Source organism: Pelophylax lessonae (assembly GCF_965119305.1).
Source record: "Pelophylax lessonae genome assembly, chromosome: 4".
Classification (NCBI taxonomy): Eukaryota; Metazoa; Chordata; class Amphibia; order Anura; family Ranidae; genus Pelophylax; species Pelophylax lessonae.
This window is the reverse complement of record NC_138771.1, coordinates 430,372,724-430,390,887: the sequence shown is the minus strand read 5'-3', so window position 1 is coordinate 430,390,887 and position 18,164 is coordinate 430,372,724. Positions and strand designations below refer to the sequence as shown.

General features: G+C 38.3%; 1 protein-coding gene across 14 annotated transcripts in view; it reads right to left on the bottom strand.

The window, feature by feature from the left end:
• Positions 1–18,164, bottom strand: part of LOC309553369 (protocadherin gamma-C5-like) — a 764,755-nt gene that overhangs the window by 290,208 nt on the left and 456,383 nt on the right. Inside the window, exon 1 of one of the 14 annotated variants that reach the window (XM_082254486.1) lies at positions 9,894–12,494. The exons of 12 other annotated variants lie outside the window; for them this stretch is intronic. In XM_082254486.1, coding sequence (XP_082110612.1) covers positions 9,894–12,341 — 2,448 coding nt within the window. In that variant the 5' untranslated portion in view covers positions 12,342–12,494. Of the gene's footprint in view, positions 1–9,893; positions 12,495–18,164 lie in introns of those variants that run through there. One more of the 14 variants, XM_082254505.1, reaches the window with a different exon arrangement.

Sequence of the window (18,164 nt, the reverse complement as noted above, 5' to 3'; positions counted from 1 at the left end):
TATAGCCATAACTTTCCTTCCTCAAACATTTCACCAGTAGAATAATGAATGTCACGAGGGAAACTAAACTGACAGCAACAAGAGAAACAATTAAATATAAAGTCATATCTGATGGTGGTTTGGAATTTCTAAGGAAGTCTCCAGATTTGGGTTTTTCTACTAAAACATCATCTGCTATACTAACAAGTACAGTGACAGTTGTAGATAATGGAGGATCCCCATGATCACTGATATAAATAATAAATTGCTGCTCTGTATTTTCTGTTTCCTGAAATCCTTGTACGGTCCTGACCTCTCCTGTATTTTTAGACACTTGGAACAGTGGAGAACTACCAGGTTCTAAAAGGTTAAATGTCAACCAGGCATTGTGACCAGAGTCCAGATCCACTGCAGTCAGTTTTGTCACCAGATATCCAGCACTTGCAGATTTTGGGATCCTTTCTTGGACAATGAGGTCCTCAGAGTGTTCTGGATACAGCAAGGTGGGGGAGTTGTCATTTGTATCCAATATGAATATAAAGACAGGAACAGTAGAAAATAACTTTGGAGATCCAGAATCCTCTACTTTTATAGTGATTTGTAGAGTCTGAATGTGCTCATAGTCAAAAGAACGCTGAGCATATATATCACCAGTTTTAGAATTTATATAAACAAAAGAGGATACAGAGGATACATCTATCTGGGTTTCGACTATAGAGTACACCAGATCAGAGTTCACCCCCTCATCTGCATCAGTAGCAGACACTGTACATAGAAGAGTCCCCGGGTCACTGTTTTCCTTTATGAAAGCATAATAAGTAGACTGTAAAAATATTGGTGCATTATCATTCACATCAGAAACCCTGAGAATAACAGTCATTTTACTGGACAGAGACGGAGACCCTAAATCAGAAGCTGTCAGCTCTATAGTGTATTGGGGTATTTTTTCTTTATCCAAAATCCCATCAGTGACTAATGAATAATGGTTTTTGATAGTTCCAATTCTAAAGGGAATATTGGGAGATAATTGCAACTGTATATCTCCATTTTTCCCAGAATCCTTGTCTACCACATTAATAAATCCCACAGCAGTTCCCAGTGGAACATTTTCTGGAATTTCATTTGTCATAGAAGCAAATGAAATCTCAGGATAATTGTCATTTACATCTTCTACTTCGATATGAACCACGCAGTCACCTTCCAATTTAGGAAGTCCTTTGTCTACTGCTTTGATGGAAATTTCATAAAGATTAGCTTCTTCAAAATCCACAGATCCATTAATATAAATCTGACCACTGTGTTCATTTAAAGAAAATTTTTCTCGAGCAGATTCTGATGTGTGTTCATCAGTATAATACAGGATTTCACCATTGGCTCCCTCATCAAGATCTGAAGCTTTTAAAGTTAATATAACTGTTTGTAAAGGGAGATTTTCCTTAAGACTGATTTTATACACTGGCTTATCAAAGACTGGTGGATTGTCATTAATATCTAACACTACTATTGTGATATGACAGGATCCTGATCTAGCTGGTTCTCCACCATCTATAGCAGTGAGAATAAGATTGTGTTTTTGTTTCTCCTCCCTATCTAACACCTTCTCTAATATCAGCTGAGGGATGAGAGTGCCATCTACACGATTCTTTACGGACAATGAGAAATAGGGATTTGTATTTATTGTGTACTGACTAACACCATTAACACCAACATCTAAATCCTTAGCAATCTCTAAGGCAAACCTGGCACCAGGATTTGTCCAGTACTCTGTAACTTCTATAATGCGGTTATTAGATACAAATGTAGGAGAGTTATCATTGATATCTTCAATTTCTATGTCTATACTAAAAAGCTCTAAAGGATTTTCAGCAACCATTTCTAAATGCAACACACAGCTCACACTGGATCCACACAGGATCTCTCTATCAATCCTGTCATTCACAGCCAAGCCTCCATTTTCCCTATTTACAATAAAATATTTTTGGTATTTCTCAGATGATAAATGTAATCTGCGCTGAGCAATCTCCTCACGTTTTATGCCCAGATTCTGAGCTACATTTCCTATCCATGTCCCTGGATCAGACTCCTCCACAATAGAATAACGAAGCCGCCCTGAGACCCAGCCCCAGCTACAAAGGAGAAGGGAGAAAGCTACTTGCCATTTCCAACACAGACAGCTGTCTCTGATGTCCATATCTTACAGTCTTTCCTTGATATTTGCTGTATCATAGATCCTTTATAATCCACAATGCCAGTTGCTTATAAATTCATATATGTTTTATAGAAAATATAATCCCTCAATAGTAAAATATCCTCAGGATCCACAACGAAGCAGTCCTTTGTGTGTGAGAGAAGAGATGGGAGGGTGAATCACTGAGCCAGGGGGAGGAGAGTGCTGAGCTAGTTTGAGCAGATATATTTCTGTAGCTGCATAAAATGTCCAGATGGCAAATGTTCCCTCTTGTGGCCTTTAGATATAACTGCAACCTTACATATAATAGGCAGGAGTTGTAATGTTTTAAAACAAAATAGAATGATAAGCATAGATGTTTTTCTTTTTTAACACATATTTCTACTGAGCAATAGGATCCTTCGGGCTTGGTCAGTCTTTTTAGCCACCAGAATCCCTGGTGCGTGCTGGTATGCGGATTTCTATGAATTCCTGTGATTAAGAGCCTGCCATGATTATTGGGCTCCATAATTGGCCTATCATCAAGAGTGAGTCATTATTAGAGCAGAAAAGATGTAAAGGAGTGGCTTGAAACTTCATATCAGAGCATACATGGAGTTATAATGAACTATTTCATATTTCATGTCAAGTAGTATCCAATACATTTTTTAAAAAAAGAAAATGAAAAGGCAGATAAAAACAAACTTCCTAAAACAAACTTGAGCTGTACAAACTAAAATAAAAAATAATTGCTGCCAGATATAGATACATAAGTTAACATAATGCATTCATAGTTTTTAATACCTATCTATAAAACCAATGTTTTGCTTAAAATAGGAATTAATTCAAACCAAGATTAATTACATTGAGAATGTAACAATTAAGCATTTAAAGTTTTCTTTCTCTCTCTTCTATGTTTACCATGTTGTTTAGGTTTATTGCAGCACAAATTTATTCCTGATGGCAGGTCTGGGCTGAGTCCTGAAAAGTGTGTCTATGATAAGTAGTTTGATAAGTAGTACTGGTGGGCTCTAGACAAGCAAAGCCATAGCTTGACTGATTGTAATGTCATTATTCTTAAGTTTGGGACTTCACTTTTCCTCATATGGATCAAGGGCTTTCTTGCACATTGCTGTTCAAGAGATGTCTTGTGCATTTATTAGTGTGGAGCTCATTAAAAGAAAGCCTATGACTAAACTTCTATTTTATGCTCTCCTAAACTATATTAATTGTGCTATCACCAAAACCACACATCTTTGGTTTTACGTAGTCCACTATAATAAATACATATATGTTCTAAGGGTAACTCAAAATGAAATACCTAGTTAATTTCTTTATTTATTAATTTTTTATGTATATATGTATTACAAGCATTTATATATTGCCAATGTTTAGTTAGGTAAAAACACAAAAACGAAAAAAGAAATTTCTGAAGACACTGATGTGAACTAACTTTCCTTTTTTACAAATGCAGCAAAATGGGGCTATAAGGCATTTGCAAATTCAAACTCTTGTAACCACAAAATAAAGAGTCTCACAAAACCCAATAATGCATGAGAAGGAGGTGAAGCAGCCTAATTCCTATCAAGTTTGGTAGACCAAGAAATGCGGGCAGACATGACATAAAGTATAAACTAACTAATAATAAGTGTGTTACACATACCTATCATAAGAAATGAAAAGAGAATGTATTAATCACATAGAAATAGTTGTGATGCTTTCTCAGAATACAAAACTTCCTTGGATACTAATCTAAAGAATGCTGGTTGTCTTAAGTCGGGTACACACTAGTAGAAAATCTGCTGAAAAATTCTCGTCCAAGGTAAAATTCTACGATTTTCGGCTAGTGTGTACACAACTTTGAGCAGCCGATGCCAACATTTTCAATGAAAAAAAATGGAGGGACAAACACCACAATTTTTATCGTCCGTCCCCAGCACGACCAATTTTCATTTAATGTGTATGCAGTATGTCCGCGAAAAATCGGATACGAAAGACCGCGCATGATCTGAATTTGCTGACGACCTGGAAGTCTAGGAACAAACGTCCCTAAAAAAAAGAATCGGACAAGAAATTTCGTGAACATTATGTACTGTGAACTAAAAACGGTTATGACCGCTGAGCATGAGAGTGAAAAATGGGAGGATATTTCGTCCGATTCTCGTCAAATGTGTACAAGCCTTTAGAGTAAATAGTGGTAACTGTAGAAGATTAAATCATGAATGTATGTAGCCAGGTGCTGGGCTAAAAATGAGAATGAGATAAACACTGGCTAAAGCTAAACTTTTGTAGACATGTACAATTAATTTTGGTTCAGATACAAATTCGGACAAATGTTTGGTTATTTGGAGATTCGGATGTGTCCCACTCTCCAAATTAAATAGTAAACAAATAGTAACAAATTTCATTAAAACACATTAAAACTCATTTTGTTTATTCTGTTTCTAACAAATTCCAACTTTTCAGAATGATTAGAATTCAGATTGGTGGATATCTGGGTATCAAGCTGACTAAACAGGTTTCTTCTCTGTATCAAGCAAATTACGTCCCCCTCCTTCACTTTCTCCCTAGAGATTTGGATGCCCTGGCAAAAACTTTGTTATACTGGTCAGGGAGATTAGCCTTATTTAAAATGCTTAAACTTCCCCAATTGCTATATCTCTTTAGGGCTCTCCCTATTCCCATATTGGTGTCTTTCTTTAGAACTATCCAATCTTCTGTGAGTCGCTTTATCAAGAAAGGTAAACCACAGTGCACCTGCTCCACACTAGTCAAACATAGAAAAGTTGGTGGTGGAGGTTTTGTTGTCATTAAGTTTATTACTTGGCTTCTGTTTTAGCCCAACTTAGAGTTTGGTTTTTGCAGGACTACCCTTGCCCCGGAGGGATATAGAATCATCCCAAGTGGCTAAGCATGACCTTATCTCTTGGTTACACAGCCAACCTTCTCCCAAACCACGCAGCTCATGTCTGTCCCCCACAATTGTAGCTTCAGCTGCAGCATACCATCATTTACATCATAATGTACCTCTAGGACCTAGCCCCATCAAACCCTCACTCCCGATCAAGTTGCTCTATCAGTTAATCCCAAACTTCTCCCTCCACCTATGGATGCTCAAAGGCATTACCCAACTGTCTGATTTATACATGCACAACCTTCTCAAAACATTCACCTGGTTACAAGCTGAGTTCGCCTTACCCACACCAGAATACTATAGATATGTGTAGATAACCCGTTGTTTGCTACATAACAGCCATGTACTCAACCCACTCCCTAGAACAGCTTGGCAATACTTAAAAAACAACAAAATCAGCTGGAAAGGTATCACATTGTTTTAAGACCTACTACAAGACAAATCATCTTTCCAAAAGTTACCCCCTTTGATAAAATGGAAAACTGATCTGGGTCAAGCCTTTAATGAATCTCAATTGTCAGTAGCCTTGGGAACCATCTTTAAAGCTACTCGCTCCACCAAACTTTGGGAATTGTCCAATAAGATAAGTTTGCGTTGGTACCTAACTGCTGCTTGATTACATGCATGGGACCCCTCCACTCCATCTAAGTGCTGGAGACACTGTGGGGGAACAGGAGGCCTCTTACACATTGTCTGGGGGTGCCCTAAAGTAACTGCTTTTTGGTTTGCAATCTCCCAGCTACTCAGCAAGATTTTGTGTGTGCCTGTCTCTCTATCCCCTCAACTAGCTCTCTTGAATTTGGGCATAGAGAACCACCCACATCACCTACGTAAGATACTTGTACATATACTAGATTAGCCTTAATGAGATGATGAAAATCCCCTGACCCTCCCTCTTTCAATGAAGTGACAATACTAACCCACACCCATGTCAGCTACGAATGCATGCTTGCCTCTGCCTGAGGTAACCTTCTGAAGGCTGAAAAGGTCTGGTCCCATTGGTTTAAGTGGTATAATGATAATACCAAATCTTCGTCCTAATGTTCTGTTTTCTCACTGTGTTTGCCCCTTTGCTTCTGTGCTAAGGGTTCAAGTTTACACCAAGGTATGAAGTTTATAGCACCACTCCCACTTTACTTTAAATTGTTAACTGCATTGCCTCTTGTTGACATTGTGTATTTTTTTTCTTTAATTTGCTGGTTTCATTCGAACAGTATGTAATGTTTGTATGACTGTTTTTCTCTGTGTTCTCTAAAAACAATAAAAATATTGAACTTAAAAAAAAAAAGTGTCCCCCGATGTAAATCCTTCATTAATCATGCTGCCCGCCACACCCCCGAAAAATGTAAAAAAAATTTAAAGATTGCTCTTGTGAGGACGCCATCTGCCTACTGCAGGCTTCTCCATTTGACATTTCTTATATATGTAAGGGGCAGGGCCACCTGTCTACATCACCTGGTGGCACCGCTTCCCTTCTGATGTCACGGACCGGTGCATGCCGAGTCCGTGATGTCAGAAGGGGCGGTGCCACCAGATAATGTAGACAGGTGGCCCTGCCCCTTACATATATAAGAAATGTCAAATGGAGGAGCCTGCAGTAGGCAGATAGCTTATGTGTTGGCAAGAGTGATTTTTGCATTTTTTTTATTTTTCCAGCTGTGGCGAACAGCATAATTGATGATGGATCTACATTGGGGGACACTGTTTTTTTAATTTTTTAATAAAGGATTTGTCAAAAACTGTGTGTGTGTTTTTATTATTTTGACACTTTTTTGGTAAATGGATAGGGGAACTATGTACCTGATACCCATTCGCATGGGTGGCAGGATCTAGGGGCCCCCTTGTTAAAGGGGGCTTTGAGATTCCAATAAGTCCCCCGCCTGCAGATCCCAACAACCACAGCCCAGGGTTGTTGGGAAGAGGCCTTTGTCCCCATCAACAAAGCACCCACTCCCCATTTTGAGGGCATGTGGCATGGTATGTTTGGGGGGTTGGGGGGTGCTCGCTCATCTTCAAACTTTCCTAACCTGCTAGGCTGCATGCTCAGAAAAAGGTCTGTTATGGATTTTGGGGGGGACCCCATGCTGTTTTTTTTTTAACATTCTTATAATGCCTGGCAATGTTGGCATTCTTTACATCCATCTGTCAGTGGGGAAGCCTGCTGATAGATGATAAGTCATGGCTGTTAAGGATGTGGGTGGCTGGCTTCCCAGCCTGCTGCTTAACAACCAGCTATTCTTCACAAAGAATTCAATTTGGTTGATCATTTTTCCACCAATCTGAATTCTAACCATTCTGAAAAGTTGGAATTCATTAGAAAATTAATAAATGAAACAAATTTAATGAAAATGAAACACATTTAATGAAAATGAAACAAAATGCAACGAAAACAAAACTAAACAGATTTCGAAACCAAACTAAACAAATTCTATAATGAAACAAAATGAGTGACATAACAAATATATACAATACTAAACTAAACAAATTTTTCAGTTATGCACAGCTATTTCAGAAAGAGGAGGGATCCGCTGAGCAGTAAAAGTTCAGTGGACTAAGTCATGCAGCAATGCACTGCAATAACTGTAGTCCTGAGAAGAGACTTATACTGTGGAATTAAGACCTTTAAACTACGTTCCCCAGAGAGGAAATTTCCCAGTAAAAGGGGAAAGAGCTGCATTTTTCCAGGTTGTACAGGATACAGCTGCCTCTTGCCATGAGGGATACTAGAGAATGCACATCTCTGTCCAGGGTGCACCATCAATGCTGCATATTGTTGCCCTGAGCTGGATCTGGAATGCTAATTTTAAGGGTGCCAACAGCCAGAATCACATGAGTGCAAAGCAGAGATTGGACTAATTGCTCTGTTACCAGATGGTGATTTGTAATATGCTGCGAATGGTGAGTTTCTGCTGTGAGCCATCTGTGAGCCATCTAATAGCCTTATTGCTGCCTGCAAACTTGACTTAGGCCAATGGTACAACTGGGTCCAGGCGTAAGCCAACTAAAGAGTTAGAACTAAAGACTGCCCCTTTACACTCATTACACAGACAACTTTACCCATTACTTAGTTTAAGAGGTACCTCTAAGAGGGCATTGTACCTTACCCTACCCATTCTCCTAGAGTGCACTCCAACCAGTTACAGTATTCTTGTCTACACTGCAATTGATGTTTATGCTTAAGGTTTATTCCTGACTTTGCTTACATATACGTTTATTCCAGTCTAGGGGTACAGAACTCAATTTTAGGTTACTTTGGCATAATGATTACATTGCCTTGCAGACTGTGATTGTATCTACATACTGTATGTGCATACCATCATTTGTTCTACTCTATACTAATACATTAAGTTAATTTACTATTAAACATTGTGTGTCTATTTCCTGGTACTAATTCACAGCCAAGTAAAAGGTATCTATACTTGTATTCTTCAAAGTGTTTGCAGTGACATTTATTGATTTAGGCAAATCAGAGAGGCTGAGGGTGTTCTTGAAGTCGAGGAGTACAACAGAGAACCCACACTACCAAGTGGCTACTTTGGGGGTAGTGCTATATGTACTGTATAAGGTCATTCACCTAATACATAAAAACACTGCAATTTAAACTTTCAGATGAAACAAAGTAAGGGTTCATCAACAACTTCATGTGCTGTATTGCTGAAAAGGTAGGCCAAGCCTCAGAAGATACTTCATTCCATGCGTAAGGACTAAGGTCATTTTAGCCATATTAGTGCACTTGCGACAGAGACAATTGAGTACTGTCCGTGATACTTTTTTTATTTGCACTAACATACAATTTTTCAGGACAAGCTTTCGGGGTATGTCCCCTTTTTCAAGGTCCAAGCAGTACTGATTCACAAAATGTTAAAAAAACACAAAATCTCTAAGCCAAAGGAAAAAAAAGAGAAAACCAAACAAACATAAACAAATTTAACTGGCAATGGTAATAAAACTAGCATAGTTAGTGAGATAAGACAGAGGGAGAGCTGAAGACAGGGTGGAAGGTGGGGGGGATAGCCACAGAGGGGGTCATAAAACTGTGGCCAGTTAAATTTGTTTATGTTTGGTTGGTTTTCTCTTTTTTTTCCTTTGGCTTGGAGATTTTGTGTTTTTTTAACATTTTGTGAATCAGTACTGCTTGGACCTTGAAGAAGGGGACATACCCCGAAAGCTTGTCCTGAAAAATTGTATGTTAGTGCAAATAAAAAAAGTATCACGGACAGTACTCAATTGTCTCATGCGTAAGGGTAAAAGTCTATCCATCGTAAAGGAATGTAAGGAACATCGCTATAGGATCAATAGAAGAGGAGACAAAGCATCTGACTGGTTTAGTTGGTATCCCAACTTCCTCAGAAACTGCTCAAGGCAGTGGATGGACTTTTGCCTCTGCACATGAAATGAAGTCGCTTCAATTTTATGTCCTATGAGAATGAGTCAACATTTATGTTTTCTATGGTCATCAATTTAATGGGCTACTAGCAATAAGGGTAATGTGCAATGCATTTATATGTTGTCTTGTTGGTCCCTGTATAAACCTTTGGACGATCATTATTTTTTTAAATAGAATACAAAACTAAAAACAGACAAATATGTAATATACAGAACGTACAATTAAGCACACTAAAAATTTGAGACAATTAGTACTAGAACTAAATATTCTATAAGTCTTCAATAGAATATTGAAGACCTGCAGGGTAACGCATGAAAAATGTTACTAAACATTTTTTTTAGGACAGATTGCACCAAACACACGATTACCTTACTAGCTGTCACAATTAAAACATTTCAAAGGTTGTATTAGATAGAAGACTTTTACAGTTGTGCAGAATAACTCACCTTGTTTGGATCATTCAGGCAGCTTGTATCTGAACAGTTATCACTGTCTTTAACTAGTTCCCGTAACTGGGGAAAATCCAGAGACTGCAGAAAAGCAGAATCCCGCTGTTGTGGGGCTGGGGGCACATTCGTTTGGTAACATTGTCCTTGTCCTCCTGGATGAACCATCCTGACTTCCATGTATTTAAGGGTTCCATCTGTGTTCAGGAAAAGAGCCGGCTGGTACTGATCCATGTATGATTTAGATTCTGATCCACCAAGATAACAGCAGCTGCTGCTATAACCATAACTTTCCTTTCTCAGACATTTCACCAGTAATATAATGAATGTTACAAGGGAAACTAAACTGATTGCCACAAGAGAAACAATTAAATATAAAGTCATATCTGATGGTGGTTTTGAATTTCTTAGGAAATCCCCAGATTTCGGTCTTTCTACTACAACATCATCTGCAATCATGGCAAGTACTGTGACAGTTGTAGATAATGGGGGATTACCATGATCACTGATAGAAATGACAAGTTGCTGCTCTATATTCTCTACCTCCTGAAATCCTCGTACAGTCCTGACCTCCCCTGTATGTTCAGACACTTGGAAAAGTGCAGAACTGTCAGGTTCAATGAGGTTAAAGGCCAACCAGGCATTGTGACCAGAGTCTAGATCCACTGCAGTCAGTTTTGTCACCACATATCCAGCACTTGCAGATTTTGGGATTCTCTGTTGAACAACAAGATTCTCAGAGTGCTCCGGATACAGCAAGGTGGGGGAGTTGTCATTTGTATCCAATATGAATATAAAGACAGGAGCAGTAGAAAATAACTTTGGGGATCCAGAATCCTCTACTTTTATGGTAATTTGTAGAGTCTGAATGTGCTCATAGTCAAAGGAACGCTGAGCATATATATCACCATTATTAGAATTAATATAAACAAAAGAGGATACAGAGGATCCATCTATCTGGGTCTCCACTATAGAGTAAACCAAATCAGTGTTAACCCCCTCATCTGCATCAGTAGCAGACACTGTACAAAGGAGAGTCCCTGGGTCACTGTTTTCCTTTATAAAAGCATTATACATAGTTTGTAAAAATATTGGTGTATTATCATTAACATCAGAAACCCTGAGAATAATGGTCGTCTTACTAGACAGAGGTGGAGACCCTAAATCAGAAGCTGTCAGCTCTATAATGTATTGAGATATTTTTTCTCTATCCAAAATTGCATCAGTTACAAGTGAAAAATGGTCTTTATTAGTTCTGATTTTAAATGGAATATCAGGGGATAAATCCAATTGTATCTCTCCATTTTTCCCAGAATCCTTGTCTCTCACATTAATAAATCCCACTGCAGTTCCCACAGGAACATTTTCTGGAATTTCATTTGTCATAGAAGCAAAAGAAATTTCAGGATAATTGTCATTTACATCATCTACTTCTATATGAATCAGACAGTTACCTTCCAGTTCAGGAAGTCCTTTGTCCACTGCTTTAATCGAAAATTCATAAAAGTTTACTTCTTCAAAATCTACAGATCCATTAATATAAATCTGACCGTTCTGTTGGTTCAGAGCAAATTTTTCTCTAGCAGATTCTGATGTGTGTTCATCAATATAATACAGGATTTCACCATTTGCTCCCTCATCAAGATCTGTTGCATTTAAAGTTAATATAACTGTATGTAGAGGTACATTTTCCTTTAGATTGATCTTATACACTGACTGATCAAAGACTGGCCGATTATCATTAATATCTAGCACTGTTATTGTGATATGACAGGATCCTGATCTAGACGGTTCTCCACCATCAATAGCAGTGAGAATAAGATTGTGTTCTTGTTTCTCCTCCCTATCTAACACCTTCTCTAATATCAGCTGAGGGATGAGGGTGCCATCCTTACGATTCTTTACAGACAATGAGAAATAAGGATTTGTGTTTAATATGTACTGACTAACACCATTAACACCAACATCCAAATCCTTAGCAATATCCAAAGTAAACCAGTCACCAGGACTTGCAAATAATTCTGTAATCTTAATAATGCGTTTATTAGATACAAATATGGGGGAATTATCATTAATATCCTGAATTTCTATGTTTAAACTATAAAGCTCTAAAGGATTTTCAGCAACCACCTCTAAACGCAGAATACAGCTCACAATGGATCCACACAGAATCTCTCTATCAATCCTGTCATTAATAGTCAAGCCTCCATTTTCCTTATTAACAGTAAAATATTTTTGGTATTTCTCAGATGATAAATGTAATCTGCGCTGAACAATCTCTGCACGTTTTATGCCCAGATCCTGAGCTACATTTCCTACCCATGTCCCTGGATCAGACTCCTCCACAATAGAATAACGAAGCTGCCCAGAGACCCAGCCCCAGCTACAAAGGAGAAGGGAGAAAGCTACTTGCCATTTCCAACACAGACAGCAGTCTCTGATGTCCATATCTTACAATGTTTCCTTGGTATTTGCTGTATCATAGATCCTTTATAATCCACAATGGCTGTTGTTTATGAATTCATATGTGTTTTATAGCAAAAATAATCCATCTGTAGCAAAAACATCCTCAGGATCCCTAACGAAGCAGTCCTTTGTGTGTGAGAGAAGTGATGGGAGGGTGAATCACTGAGCCAGGGGGAGGAGAGTACAGGGCTAGTTTGAGCAGATATATTGCTGAAGCTAAATAAAATGTTCAGATGACATGTCTGCCCTCTAGTGGCCTTTAGATATAACTGCAACCTCAGGTAATACACACAAGAGTTATCATGTTTAAAAAGAAAATTGTTTTTGTTAACCCATATTTCTACTGAAGAATAATTTATAATTTAATTTATAGAATATAATGGATTACATTATAAACAAACCACAGTAGCAAACTTGACGGTTTTGAATCCTTTAATCAACACAAGTCTATCATTATTGTTATTATTATTATTATTACTGCTACTACAGTAAGGCCATAGATTGGATTTAGAAACAGTATTCATGATTTATTATATTAACTTGTGCCTGTTCAGTCTTCCTTTAGACCCACTAGAATACAGCGTCGCTAATCACAAGTATGAGTCATTAGTAGAGCAAATAAGGTGTAAGGGGGATGAGTAGAAATTTGCATATTAGAGCTTACATAGATTTCTAATGAAGAGTCTGATATCTCATATGGCTGGAGATTTAAAAAGTTTGGCTGACTACTGATAAACTGTTACATTAAAAAAAAATGCATTTTGAAAAGAAAAATCAAAAAGGCAGATCTGTAATATGTATGGTATTTGAGCTGTGCAAAGTGAAATACATACTGATACATAGGCATAACCTGATGTGATAATAGTTACTAATAGCTATCTATAAAAACATTATTTGCAATGCTTACTACACAGATATTTCAAATCTGTCATATTAAAAAATATACCAACAGTTTTGTATTGCAAAGGTCATCCTGAATTAATGCATTACTTAGAGCAGGGATCCTCAAACTACGGCCCTCCAGCTGTTGCAGAACTACACGTCCCATGAGGCATTGTAAAACTCTGACATTCACAGACATGACTAGGCATGATGGGAATTGTAGTTCCTGAACAACTGGAGGGCCATAGTTCGACTTCAAACTATGGCCCTCCAGTTTTTCAGGAACTACAATTTCCATCATGCCCAGTCATGTCTGTGCATGTCAGAATTTTTACAATGCGTCATGGGACGTGTAGTTCCGCAACAGCTGGAGGGCCGTAGTTTGAGGATCCCTGACTTAGAGAGACTATTCCTGTGGAGGTCCATTGAACAAAACATGTTGAGGGGTGGATATGAGTGATGTCAGATGCCACCATGTAAACCCAGAGGTAGCTGTGTTAGTTGGAGACACTAAGGACAGTGGCCAGAATTCCTTTATTTCAGTGCAGATAGCATTTTTTATTGTGATTGTTCTGACTTTTCACTTTATTAAAAGCCTGTTTACAATATTAAACTATAGGAGTTTTTGCTTATTTGTAATATATAAGGGACAAGTAGTTATAAAAAAACACATAGACCAGTTAGAAAGAAGCATGGTAGTCTGAGGAGGAATAAGCTACTCAGTGCTTTTTGGGAAAACAGCTGTGAAGTTTCCTGTAAATAATAATAATAATAATAATAAGTGGTGATGGAAATCTGCTGAGTGAGTTTGTTGTTGAACCACTTGAGCTCCGGAAGGTTTTACCCCCTTCATGACCAGAACATTTTTTGCTATTTGGCACTGAACTACATTAACTGGTGATTGTGTGCTCATGCAACACTGTACCTAAACAAAATTGATATAATTTATTTTATGGAAATAGAGATTTCTCTGGGTTATATTTATTCTTGACTCTCCCTTCTAGATTGTAAGCTCTAATGAGCAGGGCCCTCTAGTTCCTCCTGTTTTGAACTGTATTGTAACTGTATTGTCTTCCCCCACATTGTAAAGCGCTGCGCAAACTGTTGGCGCTATATAAATCCTGAATAATAATAATAATAAAAATAATATTTGATCACCAGTGGGTTTTTTATTTTTTTGCAATATGAATGAAAACATTTTAATACATTTAATATGTTTTACCTTCTGCTATAAAACATATCCCAAAAATGTTACAGCGCTTACAAACTATAGTATATATACTGGAAGTTTTTTTTTTTTTTTTTTTTTTTTTTTTATACTACTGATGGCGGGGATCAACAGCTTATAATGGGACTGTGATATGATACTGTGGAAGACAATCTGACACTATTTGACACTGGATGGGAACTAACTGACTGCCACTGACATGAATACAGTTATCAGTGCTAATACTATACACTGTCACTGTACTAATGACACTGGCTGGGAAGGGGTTAACATCTAGGGCGATGAAGGGGTAAATATGTGCCTATATGCAATGTGTATACAACGTGCTTCTTTTACTAACTGATCTCTCAGATTCTCTTTGCAGGAATAAGAAACTGACAGCGTGCTCCCTTTGTACAGAGTTCTGTGTTGCTTACCAACACATGAGCTCTGGGCTGTGATTGTACAAAGCTGATTAGCAGGTCCAGGCCATGAATCATTGGCCAGGACTTGCTAACAGTCTCCCGCTGTGTACAGCGGGAGCCAGGCGATGGACATGCATATGCGCTCCCTAAACCCAGAAGTAGGCAGCGACGTACGGGTACGTCATTTTGCCTATAGCAGCCACTCGCCCGCAGTACATTGTGGGCAGATGGTCTACCAGTGGTTAAGCACTATGGCATAAAGGTGGTGAACGTGCTGCAGAGGGATTGCACTTTGAATTCATCGCTGCTGGTGTTTTCAAACAGTGGAAATGTGGATTTAAAGGGACTGCAAATTACTTTTTTATAAAAACTTTTTTTTTTTCATATGTCCATATGTTTTTGAATAGTATTATTATATTATAGTGCATTTATATGTTACATGCTGCCACTAAGGTTTGTTGTCATGATGATTTGGTGAACACAAAAAAAAATATTTGATTTATTTGATTTTTCATAGAGCTTTTTTTTTTTTTTTTTGATGTATCTACGGTAATGGCATTTTGAGGGAAGTTATAGTATTGGGCATTTTCATATAATATACATTACTTAGATAGACTCTACATTACAAAGCTTTCGGTAAAATATTTTGGTCTGACAGATACATGAAAAAGACCTTGGCTGTGGGGCTAAGTTAGGAGTTAACAAAAAAAAAATCAGGTTTCATGAGCAATATTGCTTTTAATTATTACCCAAACTGTATATATTGAACAAAAGGCACTATATGAATAATTTCATCACAGAGAAAAACTGTCAAAACCCCGTGGGGTACAGGTAGAGCACTCTTCTGCCAAAAGAAAACAACAAAAAACACCACATCAATTGTTTTATTACAAAACAAAATTTGATGTGGACCACATTGAAGAAAGTATTTCTCTCTCCTGAACAGGCAAATGCCTTCTATCTGTAATTTTAGTACTTGGTGACTGATAACGAAGGAAAGACTTTGAACAAAAGCAGTAAGAATGATTTATTTACTTCAGAAATACTTATACCATATAAAAGGGTCAACAACATTCAAGTCAAAGCAAGATTAAATAAAAAAGGAATGTAACTGTTAAGCAATTCAAGTCCTTGAAATATCTATCGTTATATGCATATACATCACATCCTATGATGTCTGAATTTATTGCAGCACACATTTACACCCAATGGCAGGTCTGGGCTGATTCCCAATGACCATGTATGACTAGCAGTGTCCTAATACGTGCCAATGCTTGAAAATATAGATTTCAGGAATGTATGTACTGGTGGGTTCTGGACAAGCAAAGCCATAGCTTGACTAATTGTGATATCATTAAAGGATACGTTCACCTTTCGAAATAATAATAAAAGGCATATCTTTTTTGCAGGTTAAAAAGATGGCATTTATTTTTATTGTTTTTATTATTAGGAGCCTGTAAAGCATTGCGCCCATGATCAGCATATCACAGGTGCAATCTCAGGCTCCTGCAGACTGTCAGTGTAGCTGTCTGCCCGTACCATGTACAGACAGGCAGCTACTAAATGACAGGAAGAATCATTGAACTACCCAGAACACTCATCTGTGCCCTGGCAATTCATTGCCGCAATGACTGATTTTTTTTTGCAGTTCCCCCATTCACAGAACTCTGTGAATGAATGCTGCGGGTGCACGGAGAATATCCTCTGGCCAGCTGTCACAATTAGAAGGTCGATCAGGGAGAGGCTGCAAGAGCAGGAACATGTTACATGTTCCACCCTAAAAACAGGTGGAACATGTAACATGTTCCCAAAGGTGAACTTATCCTTTGATCTTTAGTTTAGGATTTCCCTTTTCCTGATATGGATCAGGAACATTCACACAGTTACTATTTGAGAGGAGAAGGCATTGTGCACTGTCTTCTGTGGAACTCATTAAAACAAAACCTAAGACTAAGTTTAAATTTTGTGCTCTCCCTAAACTATGTTACTTATGCCATCAAAGGAAAATAAATAGGAACCGGCAGGTCACCCTAAGAAAGAAGTTGTATACAGAGAACAAACAACGGTATCCTATTTAAAAAATATAGCTTTACTAAAAAATAACCAATCAAAAACACAGCAATTCTAAAACCCACAAAAACCTCAGAAAAACCAAGTGGACAACATTGTCTCACTACACGTAGCTAAAACGGGCCCCTCATACACACACATATGACCAGTACTCAGCTAAAGCAGCTCAAATAGGGTCAAGGCAGTCTGGCCTGGGAGCTTAACAGAGGGTTGAGTGTTCCAAGGCAGGACAATCCTCCTTGATACAGTATAACGCAATACCTCTAGCTTAGGAAGACTGCTCACAGGCGCCCAGTATCTATGATCAGTGAGCTAAAGCTGCATGACTCAATTTGTACCAGTTCAAGATCTGAGATAGTGTGGGAGAACATAACCTCCTGTGGAGGTATAAGTCTCTAAGTGCCTATGAGAAAGTACTCCAAGTCATAGCTAGAAATTATGACAATTATGCCAATTACACCAATCCACAGGTCACGCCACGATCATGTGCTCTAGGGTCATTTCATTAAGATAGATTTGGGGACATGTGCCTCTGTCTAAAGGTGTATTGGTGTAACTGGCATAATTTCTAGCTATGATTTGGAGTCATCCTTTATGTTTGCATGACCTATCAATCAGATTGGATGAACTGCTGTCCTTTGTTTCTGGTGCTATGTAGTTTGGAAGTGCCCATGTACTTAGAGAAAGGAATGGGTTAAAATCCTCGAACTGTTAGTCTACAAGAACGTGAGATCCGCGCCGGGTGGCCACGCCCTCTGACAAAGTGATCACGAAACGCATTAGGGCATGACCACGCGGCTTCCACTATTAGCGTCTTAGGCTTCCTCTGCCCGAGGTTACCACGGGATGGACCATTGGTGAGAGGCAGCTGTGACATTCTGTTTGTCGGTATATCTGACTGATGTATTTGATGTGTGTTTTTTAAGGAACATTTGTAAGTGCAATCTAGGAGGGGGGTATTTTTATCCAATAAAGTGTGACAGAATTATGCTATGAGGTGTCCCTTTTCTATTTGTTTGTCCACTGCCTCCAGTGTAAGAGTATGAGAGTGAGAAGTCCAGCTGTATGTGGGTCATCCCCATAAGGAAATATTGGAGTCACTATATACTATTGCTGTTTGAACCCTCGCTGTCCGAGCATATGAATATGAGGAAGGTTTAATCTGGAGGATTGTCAGCCCAATGGTGATTAAAGTATAACGCCTGATTGTCTGCTGATTGT